The sequence below is a fragment of the Clupea harengus genome, chromosome 21 (genome assembly GCF_900700415.2).
Source record: "Clupea harengus chromosome 21, Ch_v2.0.2, whole genome shotgun sequence".
NCBI lineage: Eukaryota > Metazoa > Chordata > Actinopteri > Clupeiformes > Clupeidae > Clupea > Clupea harengus.
Genome location: NC_045172.1, coordinates 13,272,306 through 13,295,403, shown reverse-complemented (window position 1 = coordinate 13,295,403; position 23,098 = coordinate 13,272,306). Strand labels below are relative to the sequence as shown.

General features: G+C 44.5%; 2 protein-coding genes across 2 annotated transcripts; one reads left to right on the top strand and one right to left on the bottom strand.

Moving 5' to 3' along the window:
- The first annotated feature begins 4,239 nt into the window (after window positions 1-4,239).
- Window positions 4,240-18,375, top strand: ubac2 (UBA domain containing 2). Its single transcript, XM_031558747.2, has 9 exons — window positions 4,240-4,430; window positions 5,244-5,371; window positions 5,670-5,789; window positions 6,091-6,197; window positions 11,199-11,322; window positions 12,638-12,685; window positions 13,324-13,572; window positions 16,572-16,718; window positions 17,002-18,375. The coding sequence occupies exons 1-9, from the start codon at window positions 4,400-4,402 to the stop codon at window positions 17,107-17,109; spliced, it is 1,062 nt and encodes a 353-aa protein (XP_031414607.1). The 5' UTR covers window positions 4,240-4,399; the 3' UTR covers window positions 17,110-18,375.
- On the bottom strand, window positions 7,462-9,955 carry gpr183b (G protein-coupled receptor 183b). The gene is made up of 2 exons (XM_031558746.1): window positions 9,803-9,955; window positions 7,462-9,012 (listed from the first exon to the last, which is right to left on the bottom strand). The coding sequence occupies exons 1-2, from the start codon at window positions 9,861-9,863 to the stop codon at window positions 7,874-7,876; spliced, it is 1,200 nt and encodes a 399-aa protein (XP_031414606.1). The 5' UTR covers window positions 9,864-9,955; the 3' UTR covers window positions 7,462-7,873.
- Window positions 18,376-23,098: the final 4,723 nt, after the last annotated feature.

The following is a 23,098-nucleotide window of genomic DNA, read 5'->3' as shown; positions in this document are numbered from 1 at the left end:
TCCTGCTGGGGCTGACGTAATGCCCATACGTGTTCAGGACAATTGAAAGTATGGTGGTATTAATACTAGTGCAATATGACAGTTCTGCTCACACATAAGGCCTGTTTCATGGGGCCTCACACCAACACGCACATAATGTGCAAACAGTTTGGCAAAGTAATAAGGCAACTCTACTTCACTGGAAACGTGATGAGCCCTAGCTCGACCTGTCCGCTTCTAACTATAGCCTTCGGTTAAATTAAAATCATTACTCATGAGTTATCAAATACCAGCACATTCCAAACTCTTACTTCACCATTCTTTAGAAACACTGTTCTCTAAACACAACTTCTGTGTTCTCTTACCATTTCCCTTATTTACACCATTCCTATGTTGCCTCACCAAGCAGCTATATGAAAAACGTATTTCCAAACTTTTATCATGGCTGATGTTTAACTTAAGCTTCTTAAGCAATAGGCTACTTGCTTCAAGGTACTGTTATTTATACAGCTAAAATGCCATACCTTCCTTCCAGCACCATTGTAAACAAATACGACTATTTGAGTGAGCTTATGAGCTTCTTGGAACCAAATCATACCTAATTATTGCAAAAATACACACTCCGTCTCAGGGCCCATTTTCAAAAAGGTTTTGTCTTACCACTAAGAGTGCTCCTAAGTCGCATTAAAAGTTTTCACGTAAATCTTATTCACAAAGCTGCTGAGACCAACTTTTGGCCTACTAAGGAAAAGCAAGAGCTCCTAAGCTAAGAGGAAGGTCCTTTCAGACCAGACCCTCCCCACTCCGTAACGGAGTACACTCTCTTTGTAGTCACACTTGCTGCTGTAGGATGTAATACAGCGGCAAGCTTTGGGATGCCCAAAATGGAAAAAGGAAAATTATGTCAGAGTCGTCTTCATTGAAATAACGAACATAATATATATGAAAAACACTACAAAATCTTGTAGCATACGAGTGGGGTTTTGTGTTCCAAGAGTGTTTACTGATTGTGTGTAGCTCCCATAATTCTGTGTCTTCACTGTTGATCATTTTGTTCGAATTTGGAATGTATTCGAACTCCTTGTCTCTGTTAATGTCAGAGTGTTAATGTTTTCTGTTAGAGTCAGTGTGTTGTGTGTAAATGGCCTGGTGTAGTTTTCCTCATGTGTAAGCATCTTTGTCTACCCTTGCCCTGTAATTGTGTCCGCGTATATATATGATCCCTGCAATTCAGTCCCCACTGTATCAATTGTCTGCGTATTGCAAACAGCATTGTGTAAAAGAAATGCTTGACATCTGTGTTATTTGTTCAGTGGTACCATCATGGGCCTGCAAAGATGACCATCCTTGATCGCATTGGACGAGCTGAATCAGAGGACATAACCAAAGAAAAATTCCAAGGGTCTTGCTGGAGAGCCCAGGGGTTACAGGAAAGAGTGGGGGATGGAGCCAACGTTCCTCGCCCCAATGCAACGGGGATCAAGCGAGCAACCTGCTCCAGGACCGCGTCAAGGTCGAGAACCAGGGATGCCAGTGCGCCTGCTGCAGTAACAGGAGGCAGCTGCCCGGGGGCACCAGAACCAAACCCCCGCTCCAACTGCTATCCACCAGAACCAACCCCTCGCTCCAACTGCTATCCACCAGAACCAACCCCCCGCTCCAACTGCTATCCACCAGAACCAACCCCCCGCTCCAACTACTATCCACCAGGCTACCGGCACAGTGATGATGGAGGCGCCGAGACGAATGACCATCAAGCTGCCTCGCTACGGGGGAGAAGGGCCACTCGAAACTTACATGGTAAAGGTACAGCTGGGGGCAAGCTTCAACGGCTGGTCAGTGGAACAAACCACTGTCTAAGTCGCGCTCGCCTTAGAGGGGAAGGCGCTCAAAGTGTTGGTAGTCCTGCTATACTGAGCTGGCCCGTCATTAAGGGAGCCTTTCAGCGCTGCTTAATCCACCAGGTACAGTATTCGCTGATGACACCCATGAACAGCTCACCTGCCCCTGGTCAACGAAAGAGAGCTGGGCACATATGCGGATGACCTGCGCCTCTATGCTTGCCGCGGCTCCCCCACCGTCAACAGCAGTCATCATACTTCAGGCCTTCGTCCGGGGCTTGCAGCTACAGCGGCTGAAGGAGCAAATCCATCTCAGCATCCCCTGCTCTCTGGCAGCAGCCCTGGATGAGGCCGAGCAGGTAGAGCACATCCTTCCTTGGTCCGAAGCATTGTGGCGCCAGGCTGAGATGAACAAGAGCGAGGAAGAGGAGAACGGTGGCTCACCAGGCTGAGATGAACAAGAGCGAGGAAGAGGAGAAAGGTGGCTCACCAGGCTATGATGAACAAGAGCAAGGAAGAGGAGAAAGGTGGCTCGCCAGGCTATGATGACAGCTCCACAACATCCAAGGTGAGGTCCCTGGAAGGAGTCAGGTGGCTCCTAAGGGTGCTACCAATGTGGAAAAGCATATTGTACGCCACTGTCAAGTGCCAGCACCTCGTAGCCCAGCCCCTCAACCAGCATCAAATTAGCTCCTGGAAGGTGGAGCTGACCCCAATGGCATGCCTGAAAACAGCATTCTCCATTGGCCAGGGGCTCTGGCGGTTCGGGGGGGGGGGGGGCTATGGAGCGTGTGGCTGTGGTGAAGTCCTGGGCCCCTTTCCCCCCCACTGACCAAGGGAAGTGCCAGAGGCAGTGGCCAGAGACGTATGTGCTTTGGTGCACCCGAGGAGCTGCACAGCTACCAGGGGCGAAACTTCAAGGCTGGCGTGTTTGGTGAGGTCTGTCGGCGGCTGGGTATCAAAACCACCTGGACTACTCCATTGCACCCCCTAGAGTGACAGTGTGGTCGAGCAGTTTAACCGCACTCTGGCAACCTGCACTTGTTGGGGCTCACCAGAAGCGAGCCTATGACACCCACTGCCGGAGATAGGACTTCATGCCTAGAGACAAGGTATGGGTGTTATGTCTTGAACATAAAAAGGGGATTTCCCTTAAATTGATGAGCCAGTAGGTTGGGTACTGTGTTAGACTGTCTGAGGTAGTGTATAGAGTGCAGCTGGTTGGATGGAAAAGACAGGTGGGGCTCTACCAAGACCAAGTACCCCTGGCTCATCCCGAAGGGGACACTGAGACAGTGGCCACTCCACCTACCCCTGATTCCCCACAGCACTAAAGCCTGGTCCGGTCTCTGACACACCACCCCATTCAGTGCCTGTAGTTGATTGGCCCACCATGTGATGCTGAAGTGGGCACGCAAAAGAGAGCGTCTTCTTTCGATAATCGACTACAGACACTGAGAGACACGTTCAATCCCAGGTTGAATGACATGTTTCCTCGAAACAGTGTGAAACAGTGTGCAACAGGATTTGAGGTACGTTTTCTCTTGTTTGGTGGGTGTAAACTTGTAAGGGGAATAAGGCTGTGTTTACACTGCAGGTCTCGATGCCCAGTTCAGATTTTTTGCCTATATTTTTTTGACTGCCAGTTTACATCTACTTTTAAAAGTGAGCCATATCCGATACCTGTGTTTACACTTGTTTCACACTTGAATCAACCAAGATCAACAAGAGGGTTTGGTTACCGAAATGAAAGTAAACAACCAGCCAGCACTGCAACGCACGTGAACAAAATAATAATACAATCTTTTGCTTTCTGAAGCTTCTTCAGAGGTCTGCAAAGACAGATACATTTGGCAGGTGTCCCCTGGCCTGAGCCTTTGTCCTCCATTTCATTTTGATAGGAGTAAAGGAAAAAAATAGCCCTATTGGGGTGTAATGTTGCCTGGCCTTATTGGCACACATCTCGGATTGATGAGAATTTAACATATTTCCTCAACTAGGATTTCTTAGGACTTTTAGTATGTTGTTCTGGACACCTCAGAGAAATGATCTAAGCTGCAAAAAATTATTTTACAATTTATTCTACTTTTGGCTCCAAAAGGGGTTAGTTTGCCTGGACTATTAGTTGTCCTCTCGACTACTTCTTAGTTCTCCCAGACTTTCGATGGGAGTCTACTTTTAGCGCTAAGGGATTTTGTGAATTACTTTCAGACAAAAACAATGAAGACTCCAAAAGTTGGGACTGACACGGCCATTATTTTAAAGAGTTTCTCCTAAATCGGCAAGTTATGAGCTACATCTAGCCTTATTATGCTTTGCGAATGCGGGCAGGCGTCCTAAAGCTCATTCCGTCAGCCAACTGCAAACGCGTATGTCGTTGCAGTCATCAGATCACTTCGGCGTATGTATGAATCTTGACCCTCCACAGCTTCCGTCCAAGATACCCTTTCCCCTTTTCTTTCCTATCCTGGAAACATTCTTTAACTTTAGTTTTAAGTTTTACGTTAGTCCTGGTGCCTTCCTGTCCATTTCGTATCCTTTTCCCTTTCTGGCTGTTAACTGTAGTGTTCGTCGGCAAAATGTTCACGACCACCGGGTCGAGGGGAATGTGTAAGTAGGCTGTCCACCTTCCACACGTCTTGACATGGACCATATTGCCATCGAGAGGCTGTCATGCTTCGGCTTTGCATTATCATTCATTTCTTTGCCTCTGTTGTTTTCGCTGAAAAAATTTACAAAATAATTTCTGTAGCATGTACTTCACGGGCGATCACGTTTAATCCCAATGAGAAACCCAAACAATCTGAAAACCGACTGACGTGGAATTATTTCTGTTAGGAGATTTTGGCAAGATATTTTTACTCGTAATCATTTGCACAGTTGGATATATTGTGTCAACAGTCGTGGTTTTGCTAAATATTGCTATCAGTTTTAGGCATCAGTCGGATATGGTGACAATTCCTCTTTCACCCCTTAATAAGCTATTAGTGTTAGCCTAGCGGTGCCAGACCAAATGTGTTAAATAGTGGAATCCAGGCTAACTGAGTGCAACCTACCTTGTTTGCAGATGCTTATCCGAGAATGATTAAAATAGGAACAGGCAGGACAAATTGTGTCATCAAAAGTTATGGATGACCTGTGTAAGGCGAAAACAAAAACGCTTGAGCTTGTAACATCAATCTACCAGGCTGGCAGTGAAGCATGCCAAGCATGGAATGCTAACGTTACTAAATTGAACACACAAAAATCTGTTTTAGCTGTTTAGCTGTGTTTATTTGTGTGTTTATTTACATGGTGTCCTCGCACTGTTCATGTTAAAAGGGATCTGTGTGTTCCCCCAAGCTACACTGTACTGTAGGGCAGTCATGTACGGTGTAATATCGTCCGTTTTTTTGTGTGTGGTGTGGGTCTGGATTGTCACAGATAAAGCCCCTCTGTCGAAAAGCCTGCTGCTGGTCCCTACTGCCCTGACCGTGCTGCTGATGCTGCTCCAGCCCCAGTACCAAAGCCTGTTCGAGTACAACCTGCAGGCAGTAAGAGAGGACCATCAGGTGAGAATGGGAGGCCTACTCAGCCTAGTCTGTGTCTGGGAGTGTGTCTGTGTGATGGAGTAACATATTTAATGCGCCTCTTTGACAATTGTTTGTATGCTGATACACTGGTAAGTAGTCATTTTGTCTGTTTTGTGACATGTTTTCCACCTTCTTGTGTTCTGACTTCACTTGTGTGTGCCATACTGCTTACAGACGGTCTCTCCAGTATGTAGATTTTAAATAAATGGTTGTTTTCTGCCTTATTGTTTTTTCTTTTTTCGCTCTCTTTTGTTTCTCTTTACTTTCGCTGTCTCAGATCTGGCGGTTGGTATATGGCAGGTTAATCTGGTTGGACCTAAAGGACACTTTCTGTAGTGGTCTGCTTATCTACAACTTCCGTGTCTTGGAGAGGAGGTTTGGCTCACGCAAGTTTGCTGTAAGTTTCCGAGTTACTCGGCCTTCAAATAATGTTTCCACTCTCTCAGCCTCTTACAAAGAGCCCACAGAAGTCATAACATTACGATAGGAGTTTGCCTCTAATCAAAAAGGCCATCTCTTAGTCATTTTACATCCCAAATGATGTCCATTATCAATTGAAACTGAGTATTACACAATCTTGTTATTTAGTTAAAGTGTGTTAATCATGTTATTCCTACTTGCAGTCATTCTCCTCATCATTAATAGTTCAGTCAGGTGCAGTTGCTGTTGTAGTAACCATAGTTTGCTCCTGGTTGCAGTCCTTCCTGTTGGGGACTTGGATTGTCTGTGCTGCCATGGATCTCCTGTTGGCTGAGACCCTTCACTTCCTATTTGAACTGCAGGTGGAGATGCTGCCCGCTGGCCTGTAAGTGTTTCAACCCCCCCCCCCCCCCCCTCTAGCTCTCTCTCTCTCTCTCTCACTCACTCACTCACTCACTCACTCACTCTCTCTCTCTCTCTCTCTCTCTCTCTCTCTCTCTCTCTCTCTCTCTCTCTCTCTCTCTCTCTCTCTCTCTCTCTCTCTCTCTCTCTCTCTCTCTCTCTAGGGGCCTCTCTCCTTTCTCTTCACCCTCTCTTGTTTCCCTATGTGACTGGGCAAAAAAGTCTATCTCTAGATTAGCAGACTGTAATGTGCTACTTTCCTTATTGCCCAGCTACAGCAAGTCAAACACCTGTTATTGTGCATTATTTGGTATTGTTGTGTGTATGTGTGTGAATTCTGAGCGTATAGAGATTAGAAATGCCTTAAAAGAGGCCTTCGATGCACTAATTCATGGTCCGTAATGGCTCATTTTCTCCAGATGAGTCATTGCTTTGTTTGATATAAATAGTTTATCAAGTAGCGAAGACCTTCAGATTACAGTTTTCAGTCAATCTTAAAAATAATTAAACTTTAAAATGTGTATTCTTGTATAGTGGTGTTGTTGATGTTGTGTGGTGTTTGTTGTCTGTCTTTACTTCCTCCTCTAGTTCTTGGAAATAATGTTCTTGCGTGAGTAGATGATCTAATGTCTGTTGTGCAATGAAATATGTTCTTACGCTGATGTGTGCTTGCAAGACAAGGCCAGTGCCCTCACTTGTCAATGTGTGCTGTCTGACCCTTATTTGAGGACTCAACTTAAGGAGTCAAATATAGTGATGGATGATCAGATGCTTTTATGGATGCATCATGAAATCCCAATTTTTTTTACGATATCCTGATTCGTTGTAATCAGACATGTTGAAATCGGCAGAAACATGTTTGTGTTCCTATGAGAGTGAAGAATACCGACCATCTGCAGCTGTCTGATATGCTTGCCCAAGATGGCATTACACCAGGTTCTTTTTTGTGTACGCTGTCTTTTAAGGAAGTATAATATCAACGTGTTCCTGTGAAACACACACACACACACACACACAGGTTTGTGAGGGATACACACCTTCTTGTGATGCTTCTCCACACGTCTTTGAGGTGGAGGAGATGTTTATGGCATCTAAGGAAACATATCTGTTAGATGGCAAACACGCCACCAACAGACGCACACACACACACACACACGGTGGTGATGCAGTGTGTGTGGTGGAGACATCAGCTCCTGCAGTCACTTACACACACACCACATCAGATTACAGCGTTATCTCCGCCTTTCCAAGTAATGCAATCTCAATTTTATTGACACATTTTTAAAGTAACAAATTATTTATCAAAGCTATAATACAGACTATACTATGAAATCATTATGTACTTAGCATTGTATAGTATAGAGTATAGTTACAGAAGTCTCACACATCTGTTCCCAGCAGTGTAACAGTTTGACCCTGCTTACACATTATAGATGGTTTACTCTGTTAACCTACGGTCAACTAGTCATTGCCTTTAAAATGCATTGGCATACTGCATTGCCCTGCATTTCATACCAAATTGCACTGCATACATACCAAAAAACTGTTTCGTCTACTGACGTTGACACTATCATAAGTGTCATCAGGTAGAATGAATTTAGAAAACACTCAAAGTTGTTTTGGCTCAGACCGGGCTTGAGTCCTCTGGCTGAGTCGCCATCACAACGACTCGTCCTTGCCCTTGACACTGTTCAGGCGCACGCGGACACTGTAGCGGTTCTCCCGGTTGTGATTGGAGCAGGAGCTCTCGGGGGACGTGTAGATGCTGTTGGATAGGACTGGCTTCTTCTTGAGCAACATCAACACCTTGTGCTTGTAGCCCTGGCAGGCGAAGAAGTAGACGAAGGGGTCCAGACAGGAGTTGAGGTTCATGAGGCAGACGGTGACGTGCAGCGACACCTGGAAGGAGCGTAACTCCGCGCAGCTGGGCTCGTACAGAAGCTTCCGGATCATGTACTGCAGCAGATTCAGGTGGTACGGCGAGAAGCACACCAGGAAGACCAGCACCACCGCCGCAGTCACCCCCATGGCCTTCTGGCTGCGACCCGAGCGCTCCGTCAGCTGGTTGCCGCGCATGACACTGCAGAGCTTGTGCCACAACACAGAGTAGCACACCAGGATGGTTACCACGGGCACACCGTAGCCCAGTGTGACTGCGCCGATGAGGGTGTGAGGGAGCGTCTTCCCCGCCCTCGCCTCCAGGCTCGGGTACTCCATGCAGGAGATGCTGCCGTCGGGTTCCTCGCGTGTCATCTGCATGCCCAGCAGGGGGAGTGTTTGTCCCACCACCAGCACCCAGACGCCCACGCACACCCAGCGCACCGTGCCTATCTGCCTGAACCGGGTCAGTCGGCGAGGGCCCACCATCGCCACCATTCGGTCCAGCGCCAGGCACGTCATGAAGTTCACGCCGGAGTACGTATTGATGTAGAAGAGCATGCCAGTGAACTTGCAGGCGACCTCGCCCAGAGGCCAGTGGAAACCCAGCGCGTAGTAGAGCGCCCGCAGCGGCAGCGAGAGCGTGAACAGCACGTCGGACGCCGCCAGGTTGGCCGAGTACAGCGTGGTGGCGTTCATCTTAACCCGCCTCGTCCAGATCACGTGCAGTGCCAGGCTGTTGCCCAGCAGGCCCAGGACGAACACCAGCGTGTAGTGCAGTGGCATGACCACGCGTGCCACGCTCCGGTGGTCGTACAGGCCCGTGCAGTTCACGCCGGCATCACTGACGCTGATGTCACTGTCGTTCACCTCCGCTCCAAGCATGGTGTGGTGTAACACAGGAAAGGGGCCCAGTGTTTCTGCAGAGAGAGAACACAAGCCCAGAGAGTGAAAGAGAGAGAGAGCATGTGGTTATGAAAACAGTTTAAGACAGTAGTCACATCATGTGTAGCTTTTCATGTTTGTGTCTCTGATGTCTCATTGTGTAATCAGAGGCGTATTTCACGGGATGGTTTCTGCATGTAACACCTTTTTTTCCTCTCTGCATTGCGTAGCTGGGAGATCCCAATATTTGCTGCCTTAAAAGTCTCGTATTATAAAAGCAACGATCTATTCTTGTGTGGTTTTGCAATGTGGCACTGCTTGAGTTTTCAGATGCTTTGTTTCTTTCTGATTTCGTCTAAGGGAGCTTGTCAGGTTGTCGTGAAGGAAAACAAAATCTCTCTTTGCAATCACGCCTTCTTATTCACGCTAAGAGGAAACCACATTTTTAGGAGGCCTCTCAAAAGCAACAACACACAAAGTGAATGCCAGCACAAACATCTTTAATCACAGAAAAGGTGTTTAGGCATAGTATTGAAATCAATATGTAACTGCTCAGACACCTACACTAAAAAATTTAATATTATTATGTGTATCATTGTGTGCACTTGCAAAGGCCTTGGATAATCTTTTTGCTGATTTATATATCTACTTAATGTGTTTTAAGCATTTCTCTCTAGTATATTTTGACCTGTGTGTGCATTAATTTAAACTGTAAACACACACACACACACACACACACACACACACACACACACACACACACACACACGTACACAAAGTTTTACATTTGCATTAACGTTAAAATGAACATGAACTTGTACTCACCTACTGGTGGAATAGGTATCCTAGGTATAGTATGTATTTTTTCAGTGGTGAAGCATGGCATACAGAGAGAACACTTAGTTAGGCGAGGGACTGCACCAACACACGCTCCTCTGGAACACTTAGTTAGGCGAGGGACGGCACAAACACACGCTCCTCTGGCCGTTAGCCACGTTTCTGTCACGGTGAGGAGCGCAAGTTGAAAATGGGGAACCCACTTTGGCAAGCGGCAAAGCCCTTGTCATCATTTCCTGTCCCACCCCCCCTGCCAGACCTTTTATCTGTCTGTCCCTCTCCTTCACCCTCCTGCTCTCTCCGTTTATGACTGTCATGTGGAAGTGCTGGAGATGCAGAGTAAATAGTTTAGTTTTGGGTGCGTCAGGAGTTTGAAAGTGTGTGGGATGCAGAAACTCCTTACGTGTGTGAACTTGATAAGGGCTCCTGGACCTCTTAAGTGCTCACTGGGCCTGAGTCACGTACACGCACCTGCAGACTTAAGACTTATGTCTACAAACTGTATGTTTTTGGTTTTGGGGGGGGGGGGGGGGGGATTTACACTTCTCATCACATCTCTTGATTGGGCAGACGTTAGGGGAAGGGGAACTGCCAACGATTATCCTGATATTCAACATGAACTTCCCCTAATGCAAATGAGTACTGTTTTTTTTTTGGCTGCTACAGTTTCCAATGTGGTAGTTTGGACACACAGAGCTCATGGCGGCTTGAGGAAACCTTTAGGACTTTACTGCCTGGGTGGCCTATGGCAGACAGTGATAGACTGATTTCCCAACAAATGGCTCATACTCTCCAGAATAATGCTGATTTTGATTTTGGTAAGATCACAGCCATCTGTGAGAGGATGCTTGAGTATATTTCTGACTTTCTGACTTGAATGTTCTGTCTGGAAACCTTGGGTGGTGTTGCTGTCTGGTTTGATCTGGTTGCGTCTCAGGTTCTCCCTCGTTGTGTGTTTTGACCGCTGCAGTTAGAAGTGGTACTATTGTTGTAGGCGATCCAGCAGGGTCACTACATGTGCGTGCGTGCGTGCGTGCGTGCGTGCGTGCGTGCGTGCGTGCGTGCGTGCGTGCGTGCGTGTGTGTGTGTGTGTGTGTGCTGTTGATTAAGGTCAGAGTCAGTATCAGTCTCTGTGTTTGTGGTGAATCCTGCTAGTGCAGGGCGTTGGCCCAGAGTCCTGGAGAAGTGCGTGTAGATCACCACGTTGCCGTTTAACCGAAACTATCTCTTGTTACTTTTATTGTATTCCTTTGGAAAATCCTCACAGTCCTAATCACTTGTTTCTGTTCCCTCTTTCTTTTCCCCATTTTCATCTCCCTGCCCTCTCCCTCCCTCTCTCCTTTCCTTCCCCCTCTCTCTCTCTTTATCTCTCTCTCTCTCTCAGTCTGGGTCCAGTCTTTGCCCTCTTTGTGCCTTTCTTCTGCTCCATCCCACGTGTGCCCGTCACCCAGCTGCTGGGCCAGATCTCCATCACCAACAAATCCCTCGTCTACATCATGGGCCTCCAGGTAAGAGCTGGCTACTCATTCTCACAACACGTTGTCACAGTTTCCTCGGAAACATTGCAACTGAATATGTTTCCACTTGACGTTTACATAATATGATTCTATCTCTCAGTTCATTTGTTAGAGTGTAACCATGCAAATTCTGCACGCCCAAAGACAAATAATCCCTGTATACATAATCTAATAATTCCTATGGTACTGTGAAGGCAAACAGGCACGGTGCGTGCATGATGGTAAACCATGACCTCGACAGCTCTGGTGTAGCTGTCGCCACTATGGGACCAGTGTGAGCTGGGGTTATTATAGACCATCGGTTCCCAAACTGGGGTACGCAAAGTGGTTCAGGGGGTACGCGGGGAGAAAATTCGATTTGCGTTTTCAAAGTGAAGAAGCCCGTTACATTTTCAAACGGAGCTATAAATAGCCAAAAATAGCTACAGGTAGGTTAGTGACCTACCCTGACAGTTTGAAGTGTTATAGGCTGAATATGTGCGCGGGGGGAGGGGGCGTGGCAGCGGCAGTTAGTGACCTACCCTGACAATTTCACAGTTTCAAGTGTTATATGCTGAATATGTGCGCAGGGGGCGTGACGGCGGTTACGAACATGGAAAAAAAACCGGGGTACGTAGCTGGAGATTGAATGTCTGAAGGAGTGCGGGACTGTAAAAAGTTTGGGAACCACTGTTATAGACCATCCGGGGCTAACGGCCTGAGGTCTGAAGCTGCAAGAAGCAAAACCATTTGCGTTTCCAGTGTGAACTTTAAGAACGACAAGTAAAGCCACAGGACCGCTGCTTGGGTTACACCTAAACCCAGGATATCAGGCCGATTCTTCTTTTCATGATCTTCTCGTGAGAGTGGATGAGTTCAGACATTAAGGCAGAGGTCGAAGACTAGCATATGGTGTGATGAATGGTTCTGAGGGTATTTTGTTTAGTTTTCGTTTTTCTTTTTGTGGCAAAGTCTACATTCATTTCTTGTTTTTGACTTACTACAAAACCTCATCACAACCACACACAGAAATAAAAATGGGGCAGCTAGGTTTTTTCACGCTGACGTATACGAAACACACTAGTGGGTACTAGAAAGGAAGTTCCCTCCTGACTGATTCTTTTTTTCTTTTTCTTCATGGCCATGATGAGGTTTGTTAAGCACACTGGTGAAATGAGTATTGCATGCTTGGGGGCTCGCTTAGTTGCCACATATACTGTAGATAAGGAGTGAATGTGTTGCCGTCTCTATAGACGCTGAAGCTTATGCTTGTGTATCTGATCTCGCTCTCTGTCATCTCACTCCTGCCTCTCGTTCTCTTTCACAGCTACTCACATCCAGCTATTTCATGTGGGTGGTCGCTCTCAGTGGCCTGGTAGGTGAATGTTTTCTGTAAGTCACTAGATTGCATTGCCAGGATGAATTGCTACAACAAGGAATTTTAGGCACCACTAGTGCTTATAATAACACTTTACTTTAATCTGCCATTCACCAATATAAATATCATACATTTTTAAGGTGCCATATCCTGTCTTAAGTCATTATGATAGTCAGTGTTCAGTGACAACAATTATGCTGCCAGCAGCTCTCAAAGTGTGTGTTGTAATGACCACTTACTAGCAGATTATGCAAGAGGTTGTGGCATCTAACGTTCTGATGTCTGTCATGACCGTAATGGTGACAAACCACTGTCAAATCATTGGACACCAGCCGTCGTGGTGACTCATTATAGGATGGGGCATGAAACTGTTCTATTGCTATGAATACTAAAAGTGCACAAGCACATCTTATATCTGTAATTCCAGTTTGGGAATGGTCAATATCGAATACTATTGCGTCATCTGCATTCCCGTCATGCCCCCATTGGTTTATTGACTTCCTATTCTGGTTTTTGTCTCAATTTTGATGGTTATACTCCCTCCCAGTAAACAGAAAGCATATTTGTGGTGTATGCAGCTTTTCTTCCATCTCACCCCTCACCCACACACCGTTCTCGGGCCATGTGTCTTGCAGCTGTCTGGCGTGCTGTACCGTAGTAACCTGCTGTGGATGCAGCGGCTGCTCCTGGTGCCCGCCTGGCTGAGCCGTGTGGGGTCCCTGCTGCTGGAGCCTCTGTTGTCGGGCAGCGAGCCCACGCAGGAGGCGCCCATGGGCATGGGCGCCACACTTGACATCCAGCGGCAGCAGAGGATGGACATGCTGGACCAGCAGATGCTGCTCTCCCAGCTGGCCCAGGTGCGGAGGAACGCCCAGCCGCCCCAGGTCAGTCACTCCACACAAACTAAACCGAAATAATTCCATTGATTCAGATGATTTTTATAGATGCATTATTTAATTTATTCAGCAACTTCCAGCAGAGATGTACAGTAGCCCATGTGTGCTCCCTGGGAATCAAACCCTTGATCTCGGTGATGTTACCACCTTGCTCAACCATTTATGATAGAAAAATGATCCTACATAGAAGGTTTTATTTCATCTACAACCCTTTGGTGGAACCCCTTAATTAAGGCAGATATACTTGAGGTTTGATAAGGCACTGGGATTGGTACAGTGTAGTGCGGTACACTGGAGGTAATGGATAAGCAGTGCTGTCTACCGCTGTGTGTTGTTCCTTCTGTCAGCATTTATGTTCAGATGTTGTTTAGAAGTTGTTTGGTAAGAAGGTTGCAGGTTCACTTGCTACCCTGGTTTATGGAGAAAACACGCATGGCCAACACGCATATATACTGTATGCAAACGCACACGCACACACAAATACACAAAAACAAACATAAGATAAACATAACTCCAATTAAGACTGAGCAGGAAACCTCAAACAACCACAAAGTTCAGAACACACCCCCACATATGACTCATTTAAGATGTCAGATCTTCAAAAAGGTCATTTGATCGTTTGAAGTGAAAACCTGCGTTTTGTCTTTGTTGTTTTACCTTGGCAGAACATGATGTGACAGTGCCTCCATTGCTTAGTTACTCATGACTTTTTTTTAATTAATGTTTGTTCATCCTTGCAATCGTTGTTGTGCTTATTTGAAGTAAATACAGTCTTGCAGGACAAAATAGAGGGGAATTTGGGCGATTTTGATGCAAAAAATGGTGTTTCCGTTTGAAAGTTGCAATTCCGTTTGAAAGGGTACATTCCGCGAATTCCGTCCGTTTTCCGTTATCGCGGAAAATAATTGGCCCTACCTCTGTTGCTTAGTTACTCATGACTGGTACCACTACAAGGTGTTTCTTTTATGTTCTTGGGTCCTCGAGAACAGTTGGCAGGTTCCAAAGACACTACCCTGGAGTGGCACATATGAAAACCGCCTGTGGTGTGCGCATGAGGCAGTCTGAGCACAGCACCATTTGTCTTGTGTAACAGGCATGCATCTTGTATTCATGGTGCAGTATTTACAGGGTATGATATGCACCCACATAGTAATGTGTCTATGGAGATAAAATAACCTCTGTTAACCTAAGGCCTTGGTACAGTAAATTCAGAACTGCATCAATGTAAAGGGTAACATATGGTGTTTATACATTTTATTACAATAGTGTGTGGTTTGGTATTTAATTCACACCAACATTTTTAGCCAGATTGATAAAAAAATCTGCAGGAGAGTCATTTATAACTGCTTAAACAGGTAACTTAACCAGCTTGTATACAGCTTGTTATGCTCTGTAGCATAAAGTTAGCATTTCCAATGACAAAATGAAGCACATTCATTTGGCCTCTTCAGCTGTTACATTTACATTTAGTCATTTAGCAGGCGCTTTTATCCAAAGCAACGTACAAAGGAGAGAACAATCAAGCTACAAGCAATAGAGACCTAGTGTAACAATAAATACTATTTTACATAAGAAATAAAAAAGTGCAGGAATGTAACTACTGTAAGTGCTAGTTGAGTACTAGCTAGCTGTATTTACAAAACAACCTGACTGACTCCAAAATTTGCCCTTTAGATGAATTTGAGTGATCATATAAACCTATATATATTTCAGAGTCGACTGCAATAACCTGGAAAATATCTCTGTGATTTGGAACAGCTCACACTTGGCAGTGTATTATCAAATGATCCATAGATGAACATGCTGACCACCAGTTTAAGTAGGCAGCTCTTTTCATTGACTTGACTTAGGCCAGTCAAGGAAAACCCACTTTGTTTCACTGCAAAAAAAACCTGGCACTGCACCACACCGTAAGAGACGTTCATTTTTGGAGACGCTCATTTTGCAATGTTACATAAGTACAGTGACAAATGGTACCAGGGCCTCTGTGGGGGAACAGATCCTTCCGTTTTCTCAAGAGAAAAAGCAAGAAGGCAAAAACCCTCAAAGCTCTGATGCCTCAAAATCTTCCACTGCTGCCATTTAGATTACCAGAGAGAGAGAGAGAGAGAGAGAGAGAGAGAGAGAGAACATGGGGCACTGTAAGCCATGAGAGAGAGAGAAGAATGCACATCGTTAGATGATAAAAGAACATCAGTCTCATCAGGCAGGCATCAACAGTAGGTAGGTCATTATGGTAGTTCATTTAGATTTGTTGCCATGACTAGGGAGTCAGGTCCCAGTAAAACATTTTTTTTTAAACAAACAGTTAAATTGGCCTGGTTTTTTGCAGTTCATCAGGTCAGGTCACACCTCATTAGAGAGAGAGTAGAGAGTTCTGTCAAATACCCTGCTTAATGTTTGCAATACCTACTCAACCAGTCTACACCCTCCACTGTGGCATTGGAATTGGATTGGGCAGCTTTTGCCTGTGACTGGTTAGTTATTAGGTTTGGGTTTAGTTGATTGGGTTTAGTTTTTGTCCTTGTGAGGAGCTAATAGAAGGTGTTATGATGTCTTGTATCAGAAAATGCTGTTGCTGCAAGACCCTTGCTGATTTAATCACCTTGAACACAGCCACATCATAGTATGAGGCCATCTATTTCTCACAGCCTACCATTTGAAGAAAAAACAGGATGGCTTATTCTGATGACGATAAAGTCAAGGTTGAGTAAATTACTTCTGTACGTCTGTAGGTTTATGATGTCATTGATTCCGTTTCATCATGCTCCGGGTTCCCACAGTGCAAAAGGACAGACTACAGTGTTTGAAACGCTTTCTTCAACATCATCTGCCAATATTGGGCATAATGAAAAGGCAAACAAATGTAACAGTTGATATTCATTGCAGAAACAGACTTGTATATAAATCGGTCCCAGACTAGTTAGACAGCACAATACTGGACCCCTTGACTGATGCCCAGTGTGATGTCATGTTCTACCCCACAGGCTGGTCTGCTCAACTGGAACCGGTTCTTCCCGACGCTCCGGCAGAGAGGGCGCAATGCCGCTCCCGCTCCCGCTGCAGCGGCCCCCCAGGCCAGGCGCCCCGGACCCTCCCCTCCCCCGGAGAACACCCCCGTCACAGAGGAACAGGTGAGCTCACGGAGACTGGTGTCACAGCTGCTATCTCAGCAGTGCCACGGGATTTTTCCAGATTACATAATTATGCATGTACTATAGGAACTAGCTTTAATTCATGCTGTTGTGTGTGGTTTTGTGCATGTATGTATTTTGGGTGTAGAAAAGTGTTCATTTCTGTTTGCATTGTATGTGTGCTGTCTCTAAAGAAATGTGTTTGTGTGTGTGCGCGTTTGTGTTCTGAATCTGTGGGTGTACATTTTCTTAGTGTGTTTGCATTATTTTGCACTTATCACAGGTTGCCAGGTTAATGGAGATGGGCTTTTCCAGAGTGGACGCACAGGAGGCCCTGCGGGCATCCAACAACGACATCAACATGGCAACCAACTTCCTGCTACAGCATTGAGGGATTTTGGGTTAGGAAAGAAAGGAAGAAAGCAGGAGAATGGACACAGAGAATGGGAGAAAGAGAGTGTGACAGGCCCTCTGTCAAGCGGAAAACACAGAGGGAAGGGGGAGTGAAAATAGCCTCAGGTGTGATTTTAAACCTGCCAAAACGGAGGCCCATGGAGATGCCTCGCTGGGACTTGGAGCCACTGTCGCTGCCAAAGAGAAGGCTGTGCTCACCGTTGCCACCTACTGGGTGTTGGAGAAAGTGTCGAAGCCAAGGAGAGGAAGGGAAGGGAACTGAGAAAACAGTGTCTCAGGGCTTGCGTTGTCTTACGTCATCTCTCTATCTCTCTGCCATGAAAACTGCTCCAGTCAGCTCATTCTCTAGGATGTTTGGCTAATGTAGTCGTAGACTGGATACTGAAACATCCCTTAAAAGATTATTTTTTTCTTTTATTACACAAACGGACATTTAGAGAAGAACCATTTTGGACAGCACGGTAATGAAGCTGGTGGTATGTGGTGATATTTTTGTCCTTTTAAGAAATTGAAAGAGTGTTTTATCAGAAGAACAGCCGATGCAGGTCAACGTGAACTTAACCTGTGTGTAGAGACTTGTATGTATATTTTGTGTAATGTGTATATAGGAAAATATCTCTGTATGGACTATTTGGTTGATTTGTACAGCCTCAGTTTGTCGCTGTGTTGAGGAGCACTTCATATGGCTTCACTATACATCATGTGAATTAATTTCACTGTGGAATTTAAAATCATGGTAATGATTGTGACTAACCTGATGGCCTGTCCAATGCTATTAACACTCATGATCCTAAGATCCGATTGCTCAACATTAACTTATTCTATTTTAAGTTATTATATTATCTTATTGACCTGGTACATCACGGACGTCCATTAATATTGTGTACCTAACCAAAGTGTCCCCTCTCTTTCCATCTTTGTCTAAGCGCCAGTTGCTTGATCAGTGAGTTGAGCTCTTTTATTCTTTCATGTGTGTGCAGCAGTTGGGTGTTATTTTTTTCTCTCTCTTTCTCTCTCTCTCTCTCTCTTCTCCATAATGAACAAGACTGACAGCAGAGGCCGAACACTTCGCTGTGCTGTGCTGCAGACATGAGTGTGATTATCAGACGCTGTAGCTGTCCGTTCTCACTCAGTGAGATATATTATGCAAAGCTCCCTCTCTAATGGCTATGGGCTGGGTCTCAATGTCAGGGGCTGCAAAAGGGAAACAAAATCTCCAATTAAAACCTACCTCTAATCCAAACTGTCTGCCCGGCTCTCATTTTAGGTCCGATTCCTGGACCTTCCCATATAAATGCACTGAATGAAACAACCCCTCGAGAAGCCAGCTCAGTGGGATGGGATCTGGCAGAACTACTGGAAATGTATGAATGAAAGTATGTAATGAGAGTAAATAAGGGCAAATACGTAATAATGTCAGATTTGAAATGATACCAGCTGTTGCCCCACAGTATGGCATCTAAAATATACATGCATATAGATATACATATCCTGTGTCTGCTATATGATTCCCTACACTGACCTGGGCACAAGTAAGACACACTGGAAATTGAGACTTTGAATAGATTTACTAATTCCTTGGCTATCCAGAGAAAAAAGAAGGCAGCAATAATATAAAGCTAATAATAATGGCTACTAATAATCATCCCACTTTAGTCCTACTTCATGTCACTCACCCATCCCATTTCTATGTTTAATAACAGAGTTTAATATGATGAGAACGGAGAATAGGTGAAGTAGTAGCTTCCTGTTCATCCGCATCATATCATATTAAACAAGAGAGTACAGACATTAATTCAGCTCAGTCGATTCCGCCATTGATCAAAATTCAATGGAATGACCCAAGTTTCCAACACATCCTGCATCCCGATCAGAGACAGCCACACTTTCTCCTTACGATTTAGACAACCTCCTTCTGTAATTGTTTCTCCTTGTAGTAATTTGGATTATTGACTCACCCATGTTCACGTTGCTGGAGAGGGTGTTCATTGGCTCATAGGGGCTGAAGTCAGGCACCGGTATCTCCGCCCACTGCTCTACACTGACAGAGCCCAGCCGCCCTTCAACATAATTTACAAGACATTAAAAAGAGATAATTAGTGTTAGTTACAGACTACTGTTCTCTGGGTTAGAAAGGCCTTCTAAAACCTATTATTATACGAATCTACCTCAGAGAATTGTCTTGTACACTGCTAATTATTAAGTTTGACTCAGGCTAAAGGTTTTCCAGTGAGTTTCTGCTTGGTCAAGCAAGTTCATATCTTGGGCCTCTCTCTGTTCCTTGTTTTCAGTTTGCACCTCGTCCTCTATTTGGTGATCATTTCCCAATTCTCACGGTCTGGGGCTGGTGGAGTTGGGGCCTATCAGATATAAAAGACATTCAAATTACAGTTCAGTACATGGCCATGCTTAATCTTCACTCATCAGTAACTAAAAATATCACCATAGATTGTGGTATAAAATGACCACTTTCATGATGAAACAAAGTCAATTCACAGTCTCCTGGACACTCTCCTGATTCTTTTCACAAACCACTGGTACATCTGAGGAATACTCTTATTTTGCATGCCACAACACAGCATCCTCCAAATCACTTTTCACAGTCATTTCATCTGTATTTCAAACTTTCAATTACTTGTATTCAGAAGGACAGGAAGCTCCTCTTGTCCTGCTTCCTCTTCTCAGTGAGGACGTCCTTCTCAACATCACAGTCAGGACTCTCTGATGAATGTGAAACATGTTTAACCAAGACACACTGGCACTCGGTTCGTGCCATTTACAAGCAGCGTCCTGCCTCTAAGATGGTGGAGGTCTGTGCCCATCCACTTAAATACTAATTACATTTTTCTATAAACCTATAGATTCTGGTGTATAGTTAAAACTGGTCATTTAAAGCATACATCATTATCACATATTTCAATCAAGTGAATGTCTCAGGCACATTTATGTATTATATTTTACTATTGTCATCCAGATCACTTAAGCTTTCCCATGCAGACCTGGATGTCTGGTGTCTCTTCCAGGAACATGTCTTGCCATCTATGGCTACAGGCTTTCTAACATGTCAGAGATACGCAGCCTACAGAAAACATGACGCAAAACTATGATCCGTTATAGATTTTGGGTGAAAGTTGTCTAGACATTTTCATTGCCATCTCTGGCTACAGGCCTTCTTGCCTGTCAAAGGTACACAGCCTACAGAAAAGGTCAAACAAAGATATGATCAATCATAGATTAGTTTACAGAAAAAGTGGAAAATACCATCAGCCATAGATTATGAGTTAAAGAATGTGATGACTATATTACTGCATGGTACTAGTTAAGTGTACAATGTAGTCTATTCCATTATTGCTATTGAACTCTAGTTCCTTACGCTTCCCCATATTGTCCTGGATGATTGGTGTCCCTTCCAGGACCATGTCTTGCCATCTCTACCTACAGGCCTTCTTGCCTGTCAAAGGCACACATCCTAAAGAAAAGGTTAAACAAAGATATGATGCCTACAGAAAAAGTAAATTGAAAATATAGTCAGTCATAGATTATGAGTTTAAAACGTGTTGATAACATTCATAAATTACACTACTATATCCTTCATTATATTCTCTGCAGTCTAAAAGGTCTTTGCGTCTTCACTGATGCCTCGATCTGCACCTGTAGGACTTCAGCAGTCTTCAAGGCCTCGGCGACATCCATATATTTTCTCTGGGCTCGTTGATGCACCTTCTGTGGCTTGTGCCTCTCCTGAAAGGGTGGTGTCCTCATCGCCGCACCATCTTCCTGACTCGGCTTCCACCCTGATCCACACTTGGCCACCTCCACCTCAGGTCTCACTCTCTCCTTCAACCCTCTGTCCCTCTCCTGGTCCATCTTCTCCATGGCCTGCATCTTGCTGATGCGGTAGTTCCTGCGTCTCTGCCTCACTCCTCTTTTGCGTATCCTGTCCCTGATGCTGGTAAATGCAGCCCTCAGGGCATCCATAAAGCATCCACAAGACTCCAACTTCCACTGCTCTTCAGTTCGATTCATTCTCCTAATTCCTCTCTCACTCAGCTTTAGAAAATAGATTATTTGTGGCTTCACAAATATTACAACACAAAATCAGAGGGTCCAAAATGTGAAGTAGTAATTTCAACATATGAATAAATGCAATATAGTAGAAATATATTCTCTGTTGTCTCTTGCTCAAGTCAAGTCAAAGTGTCTACTCAGTACTACCTCATCAGATATTAAAATATAATAAAACTGAAAATATTATTTACATTTAAGACCCTGTTTTCTCACAGTACAACATCAGTGTTTACACAGCATAATCATGGCTTTTGTTATGAGGGGCTTCTTAAGATCTTTTGTGTTGGAACCCTCCTATTTACACTACTTCTTTAGGTGATGTCATATATTCCCATGGGTTCTCCTATCGTTGTTCTACGGATGATACTCAAATGTATTTGTCTTAACCTCTGGATGACTCCACAATATCGGCTCAAATTTCTGCATATGATGAATGAAACCAATCATACTGAAGATCTAGACCAGTCGTTCTCAAAGTGTGGTCCGCCCGCAAGTGCCCCGTAGTGGTCCGCGACGGCCACAAGTAAATTATTGCGACATTTCTAACATACAACTCAGAACGAAGAGAACACAGTCAGTAGAAGCCTAATCTATTAAAGAGTAGCCTAATCTATTAAGAAGGTCATGGATCGGTGGCTTAAGACAGGGACAATGAAAAGAAAATGAAATGAGAATGCCTCTGACACAGACAAGTAGAAGGGTCACTTCTGCCGCGGAGCTGCATTTAAACAGCGTTTTTTTTCTCCCGCTGCAGAGACAGCAAGATGATAACTTTATTCTGTGTTGTGTGACGTTGGATAATGACAAATCATAATTATGAAAAGTTGACTACTAGGATGGCTATATTAATGCCAGTCGGCTAGCCTACGGTTGGTAGTGAATTACTGCGGTCGCGTGGTCGGTATGCGCATTGTAACGGATCCCCGTATATATAGTGGCATTAAACTTACTGCTGGTGAAATTACTCTTTTATTTTCTTCTTTCTTCTTTATACATTCAATAAACTGGCAAACTATCACCACCGTAAGAGCTTTGGCCTCATACGGGTCCATTAAACCATTAAACTTTTTAAATGTATGCATGTGTATCCGTCCGTAACTAAATCTGTAGCCGTACTGAGAAGTTCACATTAACACATAACACAAATCTGCAATACTTTTTTTACCTTGTCAAAATAAAAGTCCTAATTATCTATAAGAGATAAGGTGGCATAAAACCTTAATACATTCTTCAAACAATACATTATAATTTAGGCACAAATCAGAGATCAATAAGGCAAATCCAAAGTAGGCAATCAACCCAAAATAATAGCCCTTATATGGGGTTATTTACACGCATCATTGTGTTTATTGGTGTTTAGTGATACATTGACGTGTCTGAGTGTGTGATGGGAGTATGAGGCTGTGAGCGAACTATAGTTTGTAACTTAACCAAGTCACGCATGGAGCAGGGTTCCAGATGCTTTGACTAGCGCATTGTCATATCTATAAATAGCCTACCGATAAAAAAAGGAGTGCCAGGTCTGGGTAGGAGGCCTGTTGTTCCAGGGATATACTATTTAGTTAGATGGTCCGCAAGTTTTTTTTTATTGGCTAAGTGGTCCTTGGTCTGAAAAAGTTTGAGAAACACTGATCTAGACGCAGGATAGCCTTTAAAATGACTGTCAAAATTCACTGACTCGCTTTCTTGTAGAAAACATGAAACACTGAATAGCTTTAAGACCTACCACGTTGTCAGCTGCGTTTCTAAATCAAAACTAAAATCTTGTACGTTTGCGGTTTATTGTTTATTATACTACCAGAGGTCTCGCTGGTGTTGCTGTTGTGTACCTCTACTCTTTTGCCACTAGATGTCCTGCAATACCCAAATCACTGCAATCACGGTCCTCATAAAAACGG

Bases quoted from the DNA above. Each gene is read 5' to 3' on its own strand.
- ubac2 (XM_031558747.2), top strand. From the start codon at position 4,400: ATGTTCACGACCACCGGGTCGAGGGGAATGT. The intron at 5,372-5,669 runs GTGAGAATGGGA...TCGCTGTCTCAG, and splicing joins CAGTAAGAGAGGACCATCAG to ATCTGGCGGTTGGTATATGG. The intron at 16,719-17,001 runs GTGAGCTCACGG...CACTTATCACAG, and splicing joins CCCCCGTCACAGAGGAACAG to GTTGCCAGGTTAATGGAGAT.
- gpr183b (XM_031558746.1), bottom strand. From the start codon at position 9,863: ATGCCATGCTTCACCACTGAAAAAATACATACTATACCTAGGATACCT. The intron at 9,013-9,802 runs GTGAGTACAAGT...CTCTCTCTGCAG, and splicing joins GATACCTATTCCACCAGTAG to AAACACTGGGCCCCTTTCCT.